Source organism: Microchirus variegatus (assembly GCF_963457635.1).
Source record: "Microchirus variegatus genome assembly, chromosome: 7".
NCBI classification, from domain to species: Eukaryota; Metazoa; Chordata; class Actinopteri; order Pleuronectiformes; family Soleidae; genus Microchirus; species Microchirus variegatus.
The window spans coordinates 838,481-859,038 of record NC_139808.1 but is presented as its reverse complement, the minus strand read 5'-3'; the positions used below and the strand labels follow the sequence as shown (position 1 = coordinate 859,038).

At 39.6% G+C, this 20,558-nt stretch overlaps 6 protein-coding genes across 6 annotated transcripts; 3 read left to right on the top strand and 3 right to left on the bottom strand.

Annotated features, from left to right (window-relative positions):
* Positions 1 to 427: 427 nt before the first annotated feature.
* sxph (saxiphilin) lies at positions 428 to 8,758 on the top strand (the record flags this gene model as incomplete). The annotated part of the gene is made up of 17 exons (XM_083892292.1): positions 428 to 482; positions 711 to 874; positions 1,629 to 1,728; positions 2,542 to 2,718; positions 2,798 to 2,960; positions 4,038 to 4,102; positions 4,186 to 4,343; positions 4,433 to 4,619; positions 4,705 to 4,853; positions 4,925 to 5,015; positions 5,858 to 5,905; positions 6,004 to 6,186; positions 7,335 to 7,482; positions 7,617 to 7,699; positions 7,776 to 7,960; positions 8,281 to 8,467; positions 8,680 to 8,758. 17 exons carry the CDS (start codon positions 428 to 430, stop codon positions 8,730 to 8,732), a joined length of 2,196 nt encoding a protein of 731 aa, XP_083748418.1. The 3' UTR covers positions 8,733 to 8,758.
* Positions 8,759 to 9,438: 680 nt separating this feature from the next.
* sirt4 (sirtuin 4) lies at positions 9,439 to 11,809 on the top strand. The gene is made up of 4 exons (XM_083892299.1): positions 9,439 to 9,536; positions 10,230 to 10,693; positions 10,846 to 11,140; positions 11,227 to 11,809. Exons 2-4 carry the CDS (start codon positions 10,230 to 10,232, stop codon positions 11,377 to 11,379), a joined length of 912 nt encoding a protein of 303 aa, XP_083748425.1. The 5' UTR covers positions 9,439 to 9,536; the 3' UTR covers positions 11,380 to 11,809.
* Positions 11,810 to 12,610: 801 nt separating this feature from the next.
* cUnh1orf74 (chromosome Un C1orf74 homolog) lies at positions 12,611 to 13,478 on the bottom strand (the record flags this gene model as incomplete). Its single annotated transcript, XM_083892300.1, has 1 exon — positions 12,611 to 13,478. One exon carries the CDS (start codon positions 13,476 to 13,478, stop codon positions 12,681 to 12,683), a length of 798 nt encoding a protein of 265 aa, XP_083748426.1. The 3' UTR covers positions 12,611 to 12,680.
* Positions 13,479 to 13,570: 92 nt separating this feature from the next.
* On the bottom strand, positions 13,571 to 14,601 carry tomm6 (translocase of outer mitochondrial membrane 6 homolog (yeast)). The gene is made up of 3 exons (XM_083892305.1): positions 14,448 to 14,601; positions 13,834 to 13,972; positions 13,571 to 13,744 (listed from the first exon to the last, which is right to left on the bottom strand). The coding sequence occupies exons 1-2, from the start codon at positions 14,543 to 14,545 to the stop codon at positions 13,876 to 13,878; spliced, it is 195 nt and encodes a 64-aa protein (XP_083748431.1). The 5' UTR covers positions 14,546 to 14,601; the 3' UTR covers positions 13,571 to 13,744; positions 13,834 to 13,875.
* Positions 14,602 to 14,675: 74 nt separating this feature from the next.
* On the top strand, positions 14,676 to 16,589 carry uqcc2 (ubiquinol-cytochrome c reductase complex assembly factor 2). The gene is made up of 4 exons (XM_083892304.1): positions 14,676 to 14,850; positions 16,076 to 16,150; positions 16,248 to 16,314; positions 16,409 to 16,589. The coding sequence occupies exons 1-4, from the start codon at positions 14,713 to 14,715 to the stop codon at positions 16,525 to 16,527; spliced, it is 399 nt and encodes a 132-aa protein (XP_083748430.1). The 5' UTR covers positions 14,676 to 14,712; the 3' UTR covers positions 16,528 to 16,589.
* Positions 16,590 to 16,752: 163 nt separating this feature from the next.
* On the bottom strand, positions 16,753 to 19,417 carry tspo (translocator protein). Its single transcript, XM_083892303.1, has 4 exons — positions 19,295 to 19,417; positions 17,438 to 17,610; positions 17,203 to 17,341; positions 16,753 to 17,108 (listed from the first exon to the last, which is right to left on the bottom strand). Exons 2-4 carry the CDS (start codon positions 17,605 to 17,607, stop codon positions 16,935 to 16,937), a joined length of 483 nt encoding a protein of 160 aa, XP_083748429.1. The 5' UTR covers positions 17,608 to 17,610; positions 19,295 to 19,417; the 3' UTR covers positions 16,753 to 16,934.
* Positions 19,418 to 20,558: the final 1,141 nt, after the last annotated feature.

The window sequence follows — 20,558 nt, the reverse complement described above, 5'->3', positions numbered from 1 at the left end:
GAGAACTGTGACAAAGACTGAATTTGTTTTGCTTGTTATTTTGTCCATATTGTGTTTTATTGCCCACGTCCAGGCTTTTTTGCCACGGTGCTAAATTTATCTCAGCACATCCAGACACAATAAAGCTGAGCCCTTTGAAGGAGTCTTCACCTCTACATCGTTTTGGTTAGGGGTTGTCCTTGTGACAGATGGTGCTAATTATTTTCCACATGTGTGAAAAAGGGCACTTTTTTGAAGAGGAGTGGCCTTTACGCAATAGGTTTACGATTACCCCATTAGTACCAGTGTCTCACTGCGTTTTTTGGAAAGTCTTGGCAGGAAAATCAACGACTTCACGGAGAGTAACGGAGAGGGGGGAACTGTGTCGTGCTCTGCAGACTCACAAGTCAGGATTTTTGACTCCCTCTTTGATCTGTAACAGGCCAAAATGCGAGGACTTTACACTATTTTACTCTTTTACACATTTGCCTGCTGCACCAAGGGTGAGTTTTATTATTTAACACGCAAATGATTTGTTATCTCCTCATATTGTTTCTCATTGTGTCTGTGAATGATATATGTATTTGATTATTTTATCAATACACGTTTATTCAAATTGATTTGAACACAAATACAAAAACACAGCAGCTGACTAATATATACTCACATAAAGAGTATATCTATTTCTTCCTGAACTTCATTCCTTGTTTGAAATGTTTTTTGCATGGCAGGGAAAAAGACCCGTTGGTGCACCGTGTCCGATCCCGAGCAGAAGAAATGTGCAGAACTGGCTAAAGCTCTGGTGGCGATGCTGCCTCCAGCTGCTGTGGCAGCATTTGCCAGACTCTCGTGCATCCGAGCTTCCAGCACGACCGACTGCATCGAAAGGATCAGGGTGAGCTGTGAAAGTCACCTGACGAGCAGTGTCATGTGAGCAGGTGTGATTAGGTTAGTCGGCATCTGCCAGAGATCCTACTGTAGTTAATAAAAGACATAAAATGACATTTGGCAGTGTTTTGAGTATGAAATTAAGCTAAGATTATGACATATAAGAAAAGGAAATAAAGGAAAAATTTAAAGGGTTTGAGACGAGTCTGTCTAATAACTGCACAGGTGATTTTCAATAATAGAATCAGGATATTTATTGCTTAATTTCAAGATTTGATGAGTAAAACTTTATCGAACAAGAAAATATAGAAGGAGTAATGCAGAGAAAATAGGAAATACTTAAACTAGGAACACAGGGTATCTTTTTGTGTATAAACTGTTGATTCAATGTTGATTATTAGCTTTCACAAATGTAAAGAGTAACATGGCTGCATTATATGAAATCAGTGCTACACACAGGTTCACGTCAAATTGAATCTTAAAAGGGAAACCTGTTAAATTATTAATATTAAATGAAATATTAAGACTTTAGTTTTTTGAACACATCCAAGGAAGAGAAACTGCTTTTTATTCATCTTCCCAAACACACTTTGGTTCTGGTACTGTTCTGTGTCTGTGTAGCATCTGTAACGATAAACTAAAGACTCTTAACATCAGTATCACAGTTGATATAAAGTAAAGATGTTTCCTACTGATGAATGAATGAATGGACTGCTTGAGTTGTGCAAGTTAAGACTCACAATTTAAAGTTTTATTTTCAGGCAAACCGCGCTGACATTGTGACGTTAGACGCTGGAGAAGTTTATTCGGCTGTGAGGCAGTTTGGCCTCATCGCTGTCGCCAAGGAGATATACAGTGACGGTGGGTTTGCTGCACACTTCTTGTTGTGATCAATTTTGTATTTATTACTATTATTTCCTGTTTCCCTATTATTACAGACACCCAACAAAATTAAAAAAACAATAGGGTTTAAATATACATTAATGGTATTAATGTATGTATTAATTTAGTGAATCTTTGAAACTGCGTAAGGAGAGTTTTCACCATAAAGATATGATCTTCGCAGTGATGCCAATAATTAGAATATGTCTGTTCATTCATTTATTACAGTTATAATGAGGTAGAGCTGATTTGCTTCACATTTCTAAAATACTTCCCTATTAAGACAAAACGTTAAAAGAACGTTAGCCCATGGTTCTCCTAAGGTTAGTCAGAACCAAACCAAAACTTAATGTTTAGAGAGCATTGCTTCAGTGTTATGCAGAAGTTCCATAAATGTTGAGGGACCCAAAACACTTATAGATAGATAGATAGATAGATAGATAGATAGATAGATATTGACCTGTAGTTGACTGTGGTCTCCACACAATGTTCCCATTCTGTTGCATTTTGGTATTTGGTAACTAAAAGAGAACGTTCTGAGAACATTGTCCAGCTTAATTAAAGTTTTTTAGGTATTATAAAAGGTTTGCAGCTGCTAGATTCACCTTTAGGTTAACATTTAAGGCTTTTAGAGACAATTACACGAACCAGAAGGATATATTTACACTTCTTTGTATCTATTTGTATTTTGGGTTGGGGAAATGAGTAATTCAATAAATATGAACATGAAAATGCATCTTTCAAGGTGTATTTATTCAGTCAATGTTGTCCTCTCCGTTGTCTCCTCTGCAGGAGGCTGTATTCTGTCAGTGGCTGTGGTGAGAAACAGCAGCATCGACGTCCGATCCCTGCAGGGCCTCAGGAGTTGTCACAGTGGAGTGCGATGGACAGCCGGGTGGAGTCTTCCTCTGGGCTTCCTGCTGTCGCGAAACTACCTGAGCTGGTCCAAAGAGCAGCCGCTCAGTCAGGGTACTGAAGATGTTAAACAGTGACTGTCGGCTCCTGTGGTTTTTCCCTCCGTCCTCTGACTTGTTCTCCTCTCGAGCAGATGTCAGCACCTTCTTCAATGCCAGCTGTGTTCCCGGAGCCTCTGCCATGGCTCCACGTCTGTGCGCTCTGTGCCAGGGACAGAAGTCTTACATTCGCCAGAAGAATTACCACTGTGAGACGTCCCACAGTGAGCCTTTCTACAACAGCCAAGGGGCCCTCAGGTCAGGAGTCACTCAAAACTCAACAAGGACACATGTTGAAGGTGTATTATGTAATATTTAGGAGGATTTATTGGCAGAATTTGAACATATTACCCATAAGTTTTATTGTTCTAAAATGAAAATGTATGGAATCAGCTGTTATTCTTTACTTTATACAAGTGCAGTGCCCGTAGGAAGTATGTATTCCTATAGTGGGAGCTGAAGAAGATTTTTCAGTTATGTTAATGCATGATAAGGAACGTAAAGGCTAATACAATACAAACACTGTGCAACCTCATTAGGCACAATGCAATTTTTTAAATGTTCGATTAGCATTAGCGTAGCTAGCTGCTGTTTGCTTTGTGCACAGTGTTTGTATTACGTTAGCCCTACGCTAATGCCAATCGCAGCCTCACTAGCTTACCTTTGGAAACAGGTTCGCCAAGCTAGCCGCAAAGAAGTAGCATGCTAATGCAAAATAAATATGTGCTCACGTATTGGTGAATGGACACCGACTTTGTTGTTTCAGTATTACACCATGTTCTGCGGTGAACAGTGTGAAAATGTCTCACCCACCGTGAGGACAGCCTCTTCACTCCCATCTTCCCGCTCCAGACAGCACAGCTGCTGCTGATGAGCCGCTGCCTGCTTGGTGTCGCATGATAAATCGTCGAAAATGTAAATTCCTCCAAAATAAATTAAAATCAAAGATGCGCACCATCGGGCCATGCTTTACCCATATCCAAAGTCTTAGGGCGATCTGACTAACGGTCAGCGAGATATGCTTGTCACAGACAGACAGACATGCTTTATAGTCTGGGCCTTGTTTTGTAGAAGCTGCCATCTTGTGCCGCTATTGACAAACTAATCAGAATGTATTTCAATTTAAGTTTTGAAGTGAAAGCTTTCTACTCAAACAAAGGACAACATCCTTTCTAGCATGTGAAGGCCACATGTTGGAAAGAGTTCCCCCTCTGTCACAATCTGCACTATGAGACTCTATGAGATTCTTACAAACTGGGCCTTGAATTGATTTTAAATGTGAAAAAAACCGTCAAACAAATTCATCATCCTGTTACTTCTTCTGCTCTGTCACAGGTGTCTCAGGAGTGGAACAGGGGACGTTGCATTTGTGGACCATTTAGCCCTCGAGAGCATTGACGGTAAACGATATCTTCCAATGGACGTGATGTAATATTATTTATTATTTATTTGTGTCATGTTCCGTCTCTTCTCTCTCTTTTAGGGAGTGAACGCGATGAGTTCCGATTACTGTGCACTGATGGCACACAGGCTCCTCTCAGCCAGTTCAGGAGCTGTAACCTCGGACGTGGTCCAGGAGGAGGCGTCGTCACCAGGGTCAACTTTCGCAAAGTTGCTCGCAAATTTATTACAACTGCTCAGGTAAATAACAAAAATAAATTGTTCAGAACCCTCACATGTCGCACACTTTGCGCTCCCTGTCAGTTTTAGTTGTTTTTGTTATTTTTCAGACACTGTTTGGTCAACGAGGAAGAGACAGGCACCGCTTCCAGCTCTTCAACTCGTCCACCTTTGGGGAAAACGATCTTCTCTTCAAAGACGTGACGGACAAATTATCTGTTTTGTCAGACGACGTGGACGTCAGTCAGGTGCTGGGTCTGGATTATGTGGCTCTGCTTAAAGGTCTTGGACACGAAGGTGCTTCTTCCCCTCTCGAATATTGATCACACTGTCAATTGTGTGCCATTATTGAACTGAACTGTGTGTTTGTGTATGTGTGCAGGAAGCTCACTGGAGGACAGTGTTGTGCGTTGGTGCTGCATCAGCCACGCAGAGCAGAAGAAATGTGAGGAGTGGGCTCTGAGCATCAAGTCAGACCCGCTGGTGTGCGTCAGCGCCGCCTCCATGCGCGAGTGTATCGAGAAAATTAAGGTGAGTCTCATCAGTCGCGGAGTTATCGAAGTATTATCATCACACTCTTCAGATTTACTACTTTACCACAGAGGGATGAGGTGGACGCTGCTTCACTGGATGCAACGCACGCATTCATCGCCGGGAAGTGTGGTCTCGTCCCTGTGGTGACAGAATATTATGGTAAGACATTTTTATTATGTTTTCCCTTTCGGCACACATTCATATAAAGTATGTTGTGTACGTTGTGGATCAATTCCTGAATTTAGAAAAATTAATTAAAATTATTCCTTAAGAGATTTGCAAATAATTTTCGACAGATCCTTGTTCAGGGCGATGTCGACTATTATGATGGTAAATTTCAAGTCATTCCGAAATACCTTTTGTTTTTGTGAAGAAAGTCAGCTCACTGTCAAAGTGCATCAGGGAAAATGGATCATTTCCTGAATTTCAAAAATTCATTAAAATTATTCCGTAAGAGGTTTGCAAATATTTTCAACAGATCCTTGTTCAGGGTGATGCCCACTATTATGATGGTAAATTTCAAGTCATTCCGAGATACTTTTTGTTTTTTGAATTTCAAAAATTCATTAAAATTATTCCTTAAGAGATTTGCAAATAATCTCGACAGATCCTTGTTCAGGCCGATGCCCACTATTATGATGGTAAATTTCCAGTAATTCCGAGATACTTTTTGTTTTTGTGAAGAAAGTCAGCTCACTGTCAAAGTGCATCAGGGATTGAATTTGTGAAATACGTGACAGATAAAGTTCACTTGGCTAGTTTTTAGGAACAAAAAAAACCATGTCTAATTGTCTGACTTCTGCACAATTATTGCTACTTTATATCACTGCTAAAAATGCGATATATAATGAATCATAACTTTGACTCAACATGTGACCTATAAACACCCCCCCCCCCCCCAGGATGTCCATAAAAGGAGTTGTGCATCTGCGGCACAGATCCAGAGCACTAAGTGTTAAAATGTTGCTTGTTTCTTCTTCTCTTTCCTCTGATTTCCTCAGGTAGGAAATGTGAGCCTGTTGAAGGATCAGCTCACTTGGAAACAGACGGTAAAAGCAGCAAAATGACTCACACACTCACATTGTGGTTTTGGAAGTTGACCTGGAGTGTTTACGTTGACGCGCCGCCATGTCTCATCTCCCCCCAGTGTTTCCGTCTGTGGTGGGTGTAGCTGTGGCAAAGAGCTCCAGCAGAAGTATATTCATGGGGAACCTGGGAGGGCGTCGGTCGTGTCAGGGTCACATGTACAGCCCTGCGGGCTGGATGCTGCCGTACACGCACACGTTAAGCCTGGAGCACAACAGCAGCTTGGTCTGTGACCCAGACCAAGGTACTGTTTCCACTCATTTTTAAGTCTTTACAACCTTACTGTAATTTAAGTTTAACTCAAAGTTACATTACTTGATATATTATTGTTATATATTACTTTTGTGAACACAATCAGACCACAAGTTTCTTTTGGAACTGAATCCACTTTATTCAAAAAAGACAAATCAGCAGAACTGTAAACATGGTCTCACACACACACACACACACACACACATTCTTGTACTTGCTGCATACTGAGGACTGGGTTGCTGACAAAGTGAGGACCAGCATTTCCACTTTATAAATCAACACAATTACAAATATCTACTTCATGAATGACATCTACTAAAATTGGATCCAACATGTTTGGTCCAAAATTTGAAAAAAAAATTGGACCCAAAATTTGACAAAAACGTCATACTATACTGTCATCCAAAATTTGAAAAAAAAATTTACCCAAAATTTTTGGTCCAAAATTTGAAATAAAAATTGATGCAAAGTTTTTGGTCCAAAATTTGAAAAAAAAATTGGACCCAAGATGTTTGGTCCAAAATTTGGAAAAAAAAGTCATACTATATACTATATCGTCCAAAATTTGATTTGATTTTTTTTTTGACAAACAGAGTATAGCATGTTATAGAAACCTAAGGAAGTGATTTCAATGAAAACAAAGTGAGGATGGACCAAAATGTCCTCACTCCGTAAAAATGTCCTCACTTTATTGGTTAAAAATCCTCACTGGTCCTCAATATGGCGCAAGTACAAGAACACCCACACACACACACACACACACACACACACACACACACACACACACACACACACACACACACACACACACACACACACACACACAAGCAGTCTCTCCAAACTTTTACTGTTATCCATTTGTGGAAGCTATAAATGTGCCTCTATACACCTATGTACATATTCCATTAAAAACCAGACATTTGCAGCTAGAATAGTCATTTACCACATTAACAATGTATAGAGTGTATTTCTGATTCATTTAATGTTATATTCATTGAAAAAAAGTGCTTTTCCTTCAAAAATAATGACATTTCTAAGTGAGCCCACACTTTTGAACAGTAGTGTATATTAGAGGGGTAACGCATTACTGCTCACCGCTCACCTATTTAAACTGCAGTGTGTCCCTTTATGTTCCCTCAGCGTACAACCAGGTGTTTTGGAAAGGCTGTCTTCCCGGCTCTCAGGGGAATCTGTGTAAAGTGTGTATGGGAGGCACCGGAGAGGCTGCGACCAAACGCTGTGCCGACAACCACAACGAACGTTTCTACGGCAACATGGGGGCTTTAAGGTTGTGAACGCTGGCTTAATTACCTTTAAAGAGAGTCTCTGTTTGGAGACACGTGTCTAAAACAACACAAAAAGACTCCATATGACAGGATTCTACTCAGCTTAATTGAGAAAATGTGATTTTAATACAAATAGGTGTTTGGTTGGAGATCCCAGTGGGAAAAGCCACGGTGATGTGGCCTTCCTGGAGCAGCACAACCTTCAGGATAATATCCACAGTAAGATACTTCAGATTTCTCACATGAATACTCACTACCAACACATAAAAGTGTCTTCCTTCATGTCGTGCTTCAGGTTTGAGCTCGACAGGTTGGGCACAGGGTTGGACGCCGTCCGACTTTGAGTTACTGTGTGGCGACGGTCGTCGGGCCCCGCTGTCGGAGTGGGAGAGCTGTCATCTCGGGGTTATCCCCCCGAACATCGTCATGACGAGGCCGGTGCTCACGGCGCGAGTGTACGACTTCCTCATGAAGTCACAGGTCAGACTATGTAACTGAGATGGTTTCAAATTGTGCCGCTGTGTGTTTGAAATCAGCTTTTCTGAATATACTCACTGAAATACTCATTTCCTGAGGCTGGGTCAGTACATTTGCAGGTTTATATCTGCATTTTGCTTCACCAGACCCCAAAAAATGAGAGATAAAATACTTTATAACGTGTTTATATTTTCAATATGCATGAAGTCCAAACATTTTAATTTGTAAAAGGTTCGTTTAATGACCCAAAATAGTATTAAACACAGACTTGGCAGTAAAAAATAGCCAGAAATTATTCTATTCTTTCTTTTTTTACCATAAAGGAAACTTTGACAGCCAAGTCAGATTCGGAGTTCAAGCTCTTTGAGTCTCAACAATACGGAGAAAGCGATGTTTTGTTCAAGGATGCAACACAGTGTTTGGTCCACACGAGCCACATGGACTACCGCTCCATCCTCGGAGAGGAGTTTTACGCTCACGCAGAAGCCGTCTTCAACTGCACACACTCTGGTAGGAAATACAACTCAATATTCTAGTGCAGTCTTTCTAAATCCTGGTCGTCAGAACCCACTCGAGGTTTCCCTCCAACACACCTGATTCAAATCACCCAAATCAGGTGTTTAGGAGCAGGGAAAACATCTAAAACGTGCAGGACAGTGGGTCCTGAGGACCAGGTCATAAATAGTTTACATAAAACTTAACTTTACTCTTATTTCCAACAGATATCCTGGACTTTTGTGGTCAGGATGTGTGCAGCATATTCTCATGGACATAGAGAAGCACACAAACTCTTATTTGCCTTCTGATGTTTAAAAAAGAAAAATGTTGTTCTATCAATAGCAAAAGACTGGAAAACACTGCTTTATTGTGTTTATGCAGGAAATCAAGGAAATGACTGGTCAAGCACAACAACGGTGTAGAGCAGTGTCCCACAGAGATTACAGACTGAAATGGTCCAGTGATAGCACTGTACTTTGTGTTTTAGCTGTTCTCCCAAATCTATCATTTGAATCCTCAAAGCTATTTTATGATCAGAAAACTATATATTAAATAATATATTATTAATAAATCTATAAAATTCTTCTCAACATTTACTTTTTTTTTTTTTAACACAATTATGGTTGTGTATATGTTGTGTACCAATACAAGAACATCTGTCAACGTTAAATTACATCAACAAGGGTTAGCTTCAAAACTTTCAGCTGTCAAGAAAAATGCTACATTACTTTTAATGTAAAAATATATTTTAATTTCGATGGTATGCTAACTTCTGGCTGAAGTACAGTGCGGGTTATTGTTAATGGCGTGTTTAAATATTGAGAATATATCGTTTAACAACATCTGACACGGGAAGTACCAACGTGACAGTTGTCGAAACACTATTTTGGACTGCGACTCCCAGGTTGCATCGCGGTTGTGTGTTAATGTTGCGCAGAATCGGGTATTTCCTGTTCCTGTTCCTGTCGGTGTCACAGCTCGACGAAAAGGTTCCTCCTGCAATGTTTTTCAAGCTAGCAGGACACACGGCGTCGTTTTATAAACTACTACGACGTCACACCGGAGTTACCTCATACTTAAGGTAAAGTGTAAAAACTTAAACTTTGTTAGCTGACATGAAATACACTCGTGTTTTCATAACCTCCAGTTCGTAAAAACATTTAGCAGGAAATGTCCAGGTCTTGGAAAGTCTGAGTTAGTCAGGTCTCTGACCCTTGATAATAAAGTAGCATGTTTAGTAAACGCATCCGTTTATTTCCTTTTATTTTGAGCTAATTTTCCAGGTCGTGGTGCTTTTTGTTTAATGATAAATTGATATTGTTTATTTATTATTATGTATCTGGTGTTTGTTATACTCCTTTTGTTGTACATTTAATGTTATATAAGACTAGTCTCATCCATTGTGCTCCTACTTTAACTGTTATAAACTCAGGAAGGATTTTCTCCCACTATCCACAATGTCTGCAAGAAACATGTAATAAGTGTAATGTATTTTGGATGAATTAGGAAATTGTTCAAACGACTTTCATTACCTGTAACTGAATATCAAGAACTCATTTTACTACTATACATACAAGACACACTTTGATTTGTTTTCATTTTAAGAAAACAAATCAAAGTTTGTCTTGCATGTATAGTTTGTCTAGGAATATGTTGGTGAATAATGATTAAATTACAGTACATTCTAGTAGTGTATCAGCTCCCCTCTGTGGTGGAAGATGGAGTAAAATGCTGAGTTGATGACTAAATCTTCACTGTGTTTGTCCTGATGCAGATGAGACTGCCATGGCTGCCTCTCACATTGCACTCAGCACCTGTAAGGAGGGCGGCGTCTTTTGTCCCCACCTGCAGGACCACCGAAGCCCACACACTGGACCTGCTGCAGGACTTTGTCGCCCGAGCCAGGCGACTGTTTGTCATCACCGGAGCCGGCCTCTCCACAGAGTCGGGCATCCCCGATTATCGATCCGAGGGCGTTGGACTGTACGCCCGCACGAGTAGGCGACCAATGGAGCATGCGGAGTTTGTGCGCAGCGCAAAGTCCCGCCAGCGCTACTGGGCCAGAAACTTTGTCGGGTGGCCGCAGTTCTCCTCCCATCAGCCGAACTCTGCACACAAGGTTCTGCAGCAGTGGGAGGAGAAGGGGAAGCTGCACTGGCTCGTCACACAAAACGTGGACGCTCTTCACTCAAAGGCAGGACAGGAGAGCTTAACTGAGCTCCATGGCTGCACACACAGGTGAGAAAACAGCATTATTAGACTCCTCAGCTGTCAGTGGTGGAGGTGGAGTTCAGATCCTTTTGAAATACTGAAGTATTACATTGAAGGATCCGCATTCGAAGCTGTCACAGAAGTTCCAAGTTGTATGTTTTTCCATATTCTGTCCTCAGGGTGGTTTGTCTCGGCTGCGGCACCATTTCAGCAAGGGAGGAGCTTCAGAGAAGGTTCGAGTCATTAAACCCAGAGTGGAGAGCTCAGGCAGGCGTCGTAGCTCCAGACGGCGACGTCTTCCTAGAGGACGAGCAGGTCCTCCATTTCAGAGTCCCTCACTGTGACGCCTGCGGCGGAATACTGAAGCCCGAGGTCACGTTCTTCGGAGACACGGTGAAAAAGGGGACGGTGGAGTTTGTGCACGACAGACTGGGAGAGTCGGACGCGGTGCTTGTTGTTGGGTCCTCGTTACAGGCAGGTTTTTGAGCACCTGAATCACAATAACATTGTCTAACATTGACTTTTGATTGTAATTTTGTCCTTCTTTGATTTCTCCACAGGTTTATTCAGGATACAGGTTCCTGTTGGCAGCGCGGGACAGGAAAACACCCGTTGCCATCCTGAACATTGGACCCACAAGAGCCGACCACCTGGCTGAGCTGAAAGTGAGCGGCCGATGTGGTGTAGTGCTGTCACTCATTCATCCTCTTTGATTGTCATGGATTTAATAGTTATTACTCAGCTGATCATACTGTGCAAACTACCTCTTTTTAACAAGATAACCACTGAATCACCATCAGGATGGTACTTTTTTTTAGCTGTTTTATTGTGCAATGCAAAAAAAGGCCTACATGTTTGCCATGGGGCTCATAATATTGCTATCAATATGTGGCAAAAGTGACATGACTGCTACATAATGAACAGGTGCTGTTTTCATGTGAAGAAATGAAACAAATGGACCTAAAGTGACATTTGTTTTAATGTATACAATAGAGAAGTTAATGGAAGCTGCAGGGATCATCCAATGAACCAGAAACTAGGCATCAAACACATAAACTGGAGTTTTATTGTTGTGTTTTAATGGATGTTATCTTTATACTGTCTAAGTGTGATGCTGCAACTGACAGACAAGAAAATTCTCTGACTGCCAGGAGTGTCTGTTTCAGTGAGCTGTAATGAAGACGATCCCACATATTTATATTTCAGGTGTCATGACAAAAACCTTTTTGTCTTTTAGTTCTTTTAAATAAAAGCATTAAAGCACTTTACATGTCACGTGCACACCTTTGCAGTTGTAATGCCTGATACACACGAACTACATTTGCATCATTTACATCCTGAAAACATGAGACTTAAAGACTCAAAAAGCCACCACTGGTCATTTATACCTGACCGAGTGGCTCCTGGTAACAGGTTATCCCTTCATTTACTTAACATCAGACCGTAGAAATATGGAAAATCTTAAGGGGATTGAGATTAAACACTTGTCCTTTTTACACTCCATGCTATTTTATACTACTACAGTACACACATTAAACTCAAGCCACATCATAGACCTCTGAAGGTTAGAAACTACTAATAGAGTCCTTATAGTATGTGTACTGTAGTTTCAATGCTAAATGCCTGCTTGCTTACTCGCGTAGGATTTAGAAAGCAGTCTGTACTTTATTATGCTTCAGTATCTGAAGTCGACTCAAGGGATTTGTCTTATCACCAAAGCCTCAACTAACAGGAATATGGGATATTTACAGTAGCACATTGAAGTGTTTTGTGTTGTGTTTATTTCAGTCCTGACTGGATCCCATGTGGTGTTATTTTAACAATGAACAAAACAGGGTATTATGTTTGACTTCAGTGTAATGCTTCAACTGCATCATTGATATCTACACAGATTTGTACCATCACTGTTAAAAACAATCACACACTATGAAGTAAATGGCTGTTCTGACAGTTTAATGAAGTGATAAAAGAAAAAAAAAACACATGTTCTATAACAGTGTATTAGTATAAGACATCATAGACAGACTGAGGGCAGAGTCACTGTGCTTTGACAAACACCGAGATCCTTGAAGACGTTTTGCTGCTGAAATCTCTCTTGTAAACGAAGCCTCCAGACGTCCAGGTTGGACTGCGTCTCTTCGAGCAGAACAGCCGGGACGCTGAAGGAGTACAGACGACATCTGTGATCTGCGGCGTCCGTCTGCCATGTTGCTGCAGCTGCAGTTACCACCAGAGGAGTCATAGACAGACAGTTTTCAAAGCTGTCGGTCTGATCGAACCAGTAAATTACAGGGTAGCCCAACAACAGACCGAAGACTGTGCACAGATTCCAATCTTCACATTTCTCCCCGACACAAAGAGGTTTCTCTGTCACCTTTAGGTGTTCAGAATCTCTCAGGACTAGCAGTAGATCTTGTATCATGCTCTTCAGCTCTGTTCTGAACGGATCAGTAATGACGGGCTTCTCCAGCGAGCGACAGACATCAATCACAGGGACGACACCACCGCCAAGCACCTGCTCTAAATTTGACCTCACAGCAAATGGGTTGACAATAAGCGCGTCCCCGTTTAAATCCAACGTGAAAAGCGATTTCGACACAAGCTGTGAAGACTGCAGAGAGCTCACGTACTGCTGCACCTGCTCTGGACTGGTGCCGTTACTGTCGTACAGCAGAGCAGGTTTCAAGCCCAAGTCGACAGCCAGGACCTGAGCGGCCAAGTCCAGACTCTGAGGAACAGACAGGGATTTGTTTCTTCTCCCAGCACACAGATGTTTACGAGCTGCAGCGACAAAACTCTCCCGAGTGGACATCACAAGAACGCTTTGTGGTGCAGTTTTACAAATGATGAGTAGCCTTATGAAAATAAATTAAAATACTAATAATGTGAGTCAACAACAACAGAGACATTAACTGATTATTTGTTATCCAGCCATGTACAATAGGATAAGAGTACAAAAACAAAGAACAGAATATGAAACAAACTAAGATAAAGTGATTTCTTTTTCTTTTCTTTAAAGTATAACCAAGTTTCACGATCACTTGTTCACGTCCCTTGTTTCTTCTTGGTCCAAAACACCTAAAAACGAACAGGAAAAACCATCAATTATAAATATGTTTTATGATTCATTTCCAGTTTTGGTCAGCAGACAGTTCACACTCGCTCACCGTCATCGTCCTGATTTTGGTGGCGTTGGATCAAAGACCAGATTATGCCACAGCCTGAGGAGACATCAGGTCAAAATCGGAGAGATTTCTCGCAACCCAGACACCGGCGACAAACAGACCCACGTTGACCAGAAGATTTCTGAAAGAGAAATAACAACAGGAGTCAAAAAATGATGATGATGATGATGATGATGTATCCTTACATGATCTACACTTGTTGTTGGTTGACTAAAATGTAATTTAATGTGACGAAACAGTGAAGAACACCAAGTCCATATTGACCTAACTCAAAGCTTTTGGGTTGTGCTACAGAGAGAGTTTATTTGGGCTTTATTAAATAGCACATGCATAAAATTAGTTATATATTATATAAATTAAGTTACATAAATGTCAGTACATGTTCATAACATGAGTGACTTCAACAGTTTGCAGATTTAATATAAATATACATAAAAAATACTTGGGCGCAGCACATTTTTGATTAGATATAGAGATTATAGAACCGTCATCGTTCAGCTAAGACGACAGACTCAAGGACAAACTGTTAGCCGCGTGGCTAGCATTAGCACACGTACACACCCACTATATCACATAAATGATCCACACGGACTCACCGCCGGAAGTCGTTTCTGTCTGTTGCGAAGCGACAAGCTGTGCGGACCCAGGCCATCACACCTGGGGAGGCAGACTTTTTACCTTCTGAACCGGCCATGGTGGTGCTAACACACGCGGGGGAAGTTACTACAACAGCGGCGGCAGGAAGGCAGCGACGCACGGAACTGATCAAAGACAAACCAGGGGGAAGAGTTTGAGTGAACACACACCACTACGGTACGCGATAAAGCTCAAAAGTCACACGTCTGCCTTTCCTGTGTGAACATGTCTGCCACTCGGTACCGTCGGTTTCTGAAGCTGTGTGAAGAGTGGCCCCGGGATGAGAGCAAAAGAGGCCACGATTTAGGGACGTTTCTGCGGCAGAGAGTCGCTTCTGCCTTCCGTGAGGGAGAAAACACGCAGGTTAGTGGTGACGCAGCTACATTACATTACACACAGCGACCTTGGCTGTGCTAACCGCTGTGTTTATCTTTTACTGTGGCGATTATGAACATGTACAGATGCAGCTGTGGGCGATTAAACTAGTGATTAACGCGCAGATATTATATCTACTCAAGGTTTCTTTCTGTAAATTATGTTTATATCCACTGAGATATCGGGGTGCTATTTACACTAGCACACTTCCTGTACTGACTTACTGAATCCGGTGTTCCCTTTAACTTGATTACATTACATCTTCACAAATATATGTTAAGTCTAGTTGTTTTTCAACTGTTTGAGGGCAAATAACACAAAAGTACACAATACAATTAAACGATGACTGCCTTTTTGTCCCAACAATTAAAACATTTGAAACCTTTAAACACTGGAGCAAGACATCATTACCATTAAAGTTTCAGTGTGTCAAACCTTGGTGAAAGTGAAATATAAAACAATTAAGTGTACAATTTGTATTGTATGAATTGTTTTTAATTTAAATTGTTGTCAAAAGTCATATCAGAAGCTGGGTCAGCTCTACAGATGTAGCCTATAAACGGCTATGTTTTTACAGTAGCCCACAAGGGACAAACTTAACATCTCTTTTGAGTTTTGTCACTAACTGAAGGCTACATAGGTTCTTAGTAAGTAAGTAAGTAACCACATTTTTAACCAGAAAGAGACACTTTCTGAGCTGGAAAAAAAGCACTGATCTCTGTGTGCATCAGTAAGACTCAACAATATAATTCACTGTAGTACATACACCTTTATATAATTTCTGTGAATTATTTATTAGTATTGATTGTCAATAACTTTACTATAATACATGGCTGTGCGATCAGACTCTCTGTACACCTCACTGGTGTCATGTTATATAGTTTCTTGGAACATTAACTAGAAATAATCATCATTATCTTCACGACAATACAGTCCAGTGTCACCATATCACTTGCGTTTCAACTACCTTTTATTTCTTTAAATGTAATTGATTGCAGAAGTTGGAATCTATGAATATCTTCAAGTAAATTAAAGGGGCTAGACGTAGCATCAAAAAGTTTTAATTACTGGTTACTTTTAAGATAAAATGTTTCATTCAAAACCTCTGATGCACGTGTGAAACATGGCTCATTCTAACAGCTTTGTTTTTACCAGTTTTACCATCGTCTACATTTCAGCCACTAAACCATGAACATGTTTTTCCACCTCCCAGATCTCAGATCCAGAGAAATGTGATCAGATGTACGAAAGTTTGGCTCGAATCAACGGCAACGCATACAGAGAGCGAGTATGTTGATCTATTCATGTATCTCGGCTTCTATAAGTATATATTTTTTAATGTACAACTATGAAATATATGTGTAAAAACTTCTCTATCTGTTCAGTTTCCTCGTGTGAGAGACACAAGTTTTACTGGCGTCACTGTAGAAGAATGTAGACTATTTTTGTCAGGTATGGATTTGTTGTATTTTTTACCATTTTTAGTTCATATGTAAAGTTCTAAAATGGCTCCATTTCTTGATTGTTTTTTTATTGTATTTTACAGAGAGTATGCAACAGATGGATGAAGACAAAAAGGGCCTGTGGAAGTCGTTAATGGAGAGATTCTCCAAATCACCTGAAGACGCTCCAGAGAAGGCTCCAGAGAAGGCTCCTGAAAAATAACCGTTTTTCCTATTGCATGTATAGAAATGAACATTGTTTAGAGAATAAAAGTTGTTTTATTGTTGGCATCTTCTTGCACTGTGGTCTTAAATTGTCATATTGAGCATTTCAAACGAATCCTGAAATACTACTTAGTAACACTAATGTAATATTTTTATAATCATCTAATGAAACGGCTGTATTGCGGAACAAAAATCCAAAGATAAATTGGACGGAAATCTTTATTGTAACAGGTTAATATAGCAGACAAAACCTTTGCAATTATAAAAGTGCACAAGAGATTTCATAAAAAAAACAATCTGTATAAACTTCAGTGTAATTATTTAGTGTGAGATATGCTCAGTGACAATCTATTGTGATTTATATTTAAAAAAAAAAAAAAAAGGGTTTGATGTGAAGATATTTTGCTACTCTTCTTTGTCCTCGCGGTTGTCTCTCCATATGCAGTAGTTGAGAGTGGTGGCGAGGCACAGCCAGGACAGGTACGGTGCCAGGAGCAGCGCGGCAGTGCGGTTGATGGAGTACCAGGACGCCATGGTGGCTCCGACGGTCCCAGTTAGAAGTATAATCTCAAAGAGTGCCTACATTGGGCAGAGAGAGGGGGGTAAAATGTGGGAAATCGGCACAGACTGTTGAGATGTAAAAGAAATAATTCTGGTTCGACGTTGATCTCACCAATTTCATCTTGTGTGCACCAAAGAAAATCGGAGTCCAGGCCCAGTTGAGAGCGAGCTGTAGCCCATAAAGTCCCAGTGGAACCACTGCGTCTTCAGTGAAACCGCCCAGTTCTTTGCACACCAGGTAGGAGCCATACCTGGATAATTACAAGTATACAGAGGGAGCTGCAGAGAGGAACAGCAGCAGATCTCAGAGACACTTAATCATAATATATATATATTTTATTTTTTACCCCATGCCGGTGTATAGACATGTCCACGCTACAGGGAAGGCAGCATTTGGCGGGCGCCATGATGGTTTCTTCAGAGTCTGGTACCAAGTCTTGACTTCTTTGCGTGTGATGTAGCCACCGTACAGCCCTCCCACGTGGGGCAGGGCTGTCATTCCCATCATCAGCCACATGTTCTAGATTAAGAGCAGGGAAGTTAATCCTCAACAATATTTATGTACAATCAGATGATTTAATTGTAAATAAGTATGTAATTGTTCTCTTCAACACGCTTGTTTTAAGAGGCGGATGTGCCAAGTTTATTCCTGTTGTAAACCCACAGAGCTAAAGAGTTGTCTGATAACGTAGTGCAACGTCAGCTCAAGTCAATTTACGCAAAGTAAAACTGTTACAAAACCCTGCAACAGTGTAGTAAATGTAGTCTTTAAAGTAACTGAGAATGATGAGAGCCTGCGAGATAGTTCAGCCAATCGGCTCCAGTTGCATTTTAATATCCGGAAAACACACACCTTACATACAATCACATAGAAGATGGATGTATGGATGATTGTTCAGTCCAAGGATTAGGGTTAATAATGTTAGAAAGGTGTTTCCCCAAATAATTGTCTTGGTACATGAATAAATCACACGTTATATTTAATTTCACAGAGGAGCAAAATATGTCCTTTTCCTTAAGCCACATGTTATAATTACATTGCGTATCACATCACAATTGAAAATGTAAATATATCAATACAATAGAAATACTGTGCATGTACTACTACTACTACTACTACTACTACTAATAATAATAAACATTTATAAGTTACTGAGGATTCTTGTGTGTCATAACTACAAAATATGTACTTTTAAGGAAAAACCTCCTCAAACGAATTAACCGATTATTAAAAATAATTGCCAAATGATTGTCATCCATTAAAGGTGCATTATGTAATAAATGATAAAATCCTCCTAATATGTCACAGAGACTCAGGAATAATGTTCATATAACAAACTGAACTCACCAACAACAACAGTACAGACAAAATATTTTGCAGACTGCAAATCATGTTTATGTTTTGAAATCATGTTTTGGCGTCATGTGGCGCCACCTACCGCCGTCTACCAATCATTGCAGTCAGTAGAGTCACCGCTGCCGAGCAACCATGGGTTGCCAGTTATGTCAGAAAACCAAACCTACAATACCTCGTTGTTTTGAATTTGAATGTTGTAACTGTTTTTTGGCCACATTCTTACATATGACACCTTTAATGATCAGCAGTATATGGCGAGTCCTTACAGATATATAGACATAAAGCTTCAATGGTTGGTTTGAAAACAGAAAACCCTCCAATCAGATAAGCTGAGAACCATAAGAGCTACAACAGACAAAACAACAACCAACTTCTTCCCAAAAGACTGTGGATAATAATAACACACATGCACCTGATCTCTCTCTCTCTACTGATATGCTAATTGTTGTGTATATTTACTTATTATTTGATAAACTACTGCTTTTTATTGGTGGACACAGTTCACCTTCGCTGTTAGCTGACACGGAAGAGGCGTCATTGCGTTTCATAACAGTTGAAGTTTCGCAAAACGTGTCCCCTTAAAAGTACGTACCTTTGTCATTATCATGTTAGCTACTTTAAGGTTGTTTAACTTGTGTTTTATTTCCGGTTTTGTGTGTTAGCTTGAGTAACGTTGTGCTTCAAAATGCTAGCAAACCGTGCGAATCACGTTTGAAACGTACGAGAAAACGCGACCAAAGTCGTTAACGTTGGAGAGATAAACGGATGTAACTGACGCGATAAAAGGGACATTTTAACCGTGAGTGTCCGTTAAAAAACAAAACAAAACAAAACAAAACACACTTACTTTACCGTTGACTCGGGCTTTAGCTCGTGCTCACAGTCTATCTGTGTGTTAGTTCGTTTATGTCACTGATAAACCCGGGCAGAGCAGCGTTATCTGCGGACACTCCTTCACCAGAGACACGGTGTCAAACACGGAGCCAAAACACGTGACGTCACGAGCGCTTTATTCGTTGGTAACCTTGTGCAGTGACGTCACCGAAACGTATTTATTTTTATTTTATTTTTGATTACATTTAAAAAACAACATTCACCCATAACTGTATCATTTGTAGTCCGTAAGATAAAAGACATTGAATAACTTTATTTAATCTTTTTTTTTTCCACAAACAAAAATGTATTGTTTTATTGTTGTTTTTTAACAAAAGTCACATGACTATGGAAGCCCGTTTGAAAAGTAAAAACACTACATTAGTCCAACTTATTAGATATTTATCTTATTTTATTCATTTACTTACTTGTTTTCTTGAATGTGTTGATTTTTTGTTGTTGTTGCTTGTTTTTTATTTTTTACTTTATATGAATATTAATTGATAAATTAACTATTTAAATCTATTAATTATTTATTAATAGATTCACATGTACAATTCAATTATTTTATATATTTTTTTATTTTTAATTACATTTAAAAACAACATTCACCCATAACTGTATAATTTGTAGTCCGTAAGATAAAAGACATTGAATAACTTTATTTAATCTTTTTTTTTCCACAAACAAAAATGTATTGTTTTATTGTTGTTTTTTAACAAAAGTCACATGACTATGGAAACCTGTTTGAAAAGTAAAAACACTACATTAGTCCAACTTATTAGATATTTATCTTATTTTATTCATTTACTTACTTGTTTTCTTGAATGTGTTGATTTTTTGTTGTTGTTGCTTGTTTTAAAAAAAATCTATTTACTATTTAAATCTATTAATTAATTATTAATAGATTCACATGTACAATTCAATTCTTTTATATATATATATATATGTGTGTATTTGTACACGTGAATCTATTAATAATTAATGAATAGTTTTAAATAGGGTTAATGTGTATGTATATATATTTGGGAGCACTTTCCCATTTTAACAATAACATTTTTTTATATTATAGAATTTAATTGTACCAAGGTAAAATGAAAGGGACAGCCCTTTCATTTTACCTTGGTACAATTCAATTCTTTACTGTTCTATTCTATTTCTATGGCACTAAATCACAACATACATCATTTCAAGGCTCTGTAGACACCGAGAGCAGAGAAACACACACAATTCACACG

Coding starts and splice junctions, on each gene's coding strand:
- sirt4 (XM_083892299.1), top strand. CDS start 10,230: ATGAGACTGCCATGGCTGCCTCTCACATTGCACTCAGCACCTGTAAGG. Junction 10,694..10,845: donor CTCCATGGCTGCACACACAG/GTGAGAAAACAG, acceptor TTCTGTCCTCAG/GGTGGTTTGTCTCGGCTGCG. Junction 11,141..11,226: donor TTGTTGGGTCCTCGTTACAG/GCAGGTTTTTGA, acceptor ATTTCTCCACAG/GTTTATTCAGGATACAGGTT.
- tomm6 (XM_083892305.1), bottom strand. CDS start 14,545: ATGGCCGGTTCAGAAGGTAAAAAGTCTGCCTCCCCAGGTGTGATGGCC. Junction 13,973..14,447: donor GACAGAAACGACTTCCGGCG/GTGAGTCCGTGT, acceptor TTTCTCTTTCAG/AAATCTTCTGGTCAACGTGG.
- uqcc2 (XM_083892304.1), top strand. CDS start 14,713: ATGTCTGCCACTCGGTACCGTCGGTTTCTGAAGCTGTGTGAAGAGTGG. Junction 14,851..16,075: donor GTGAGGGAGAAAACACGCAG/GTTAGTGGTGAC, acceptor TCCACCTCCCAG/ATCTCAGATCCAGAGAAATG. Junction 16,151..16,247: donor GCAACGCATACAGAGAGCGA/GTATGTTGATCT, acceptor CTATCTGTTCAG/TTTCCTCGTGTGAGAGACAC.
- tspo (XM_083892303.1), bottom strand. CDS start 17,607: ATGTGGCTGATGATGGGAATGACAGCCCTGCCCCACGTGGGAGGGCTG. Junction 17,342..17,437: donor TGTCTATACACCGGCATGGG/GTAAAAAATAAA, acceptor GTAATTATCCAG/GTATGGCTCCTACCTGGTGT. Junction 17,109..17,202: donor GTGCACACAAGATGAAATTG/GTGAGATCAACG, acceptor TGCCCAATGTAG/GCACTCTTTGAGATTATACT.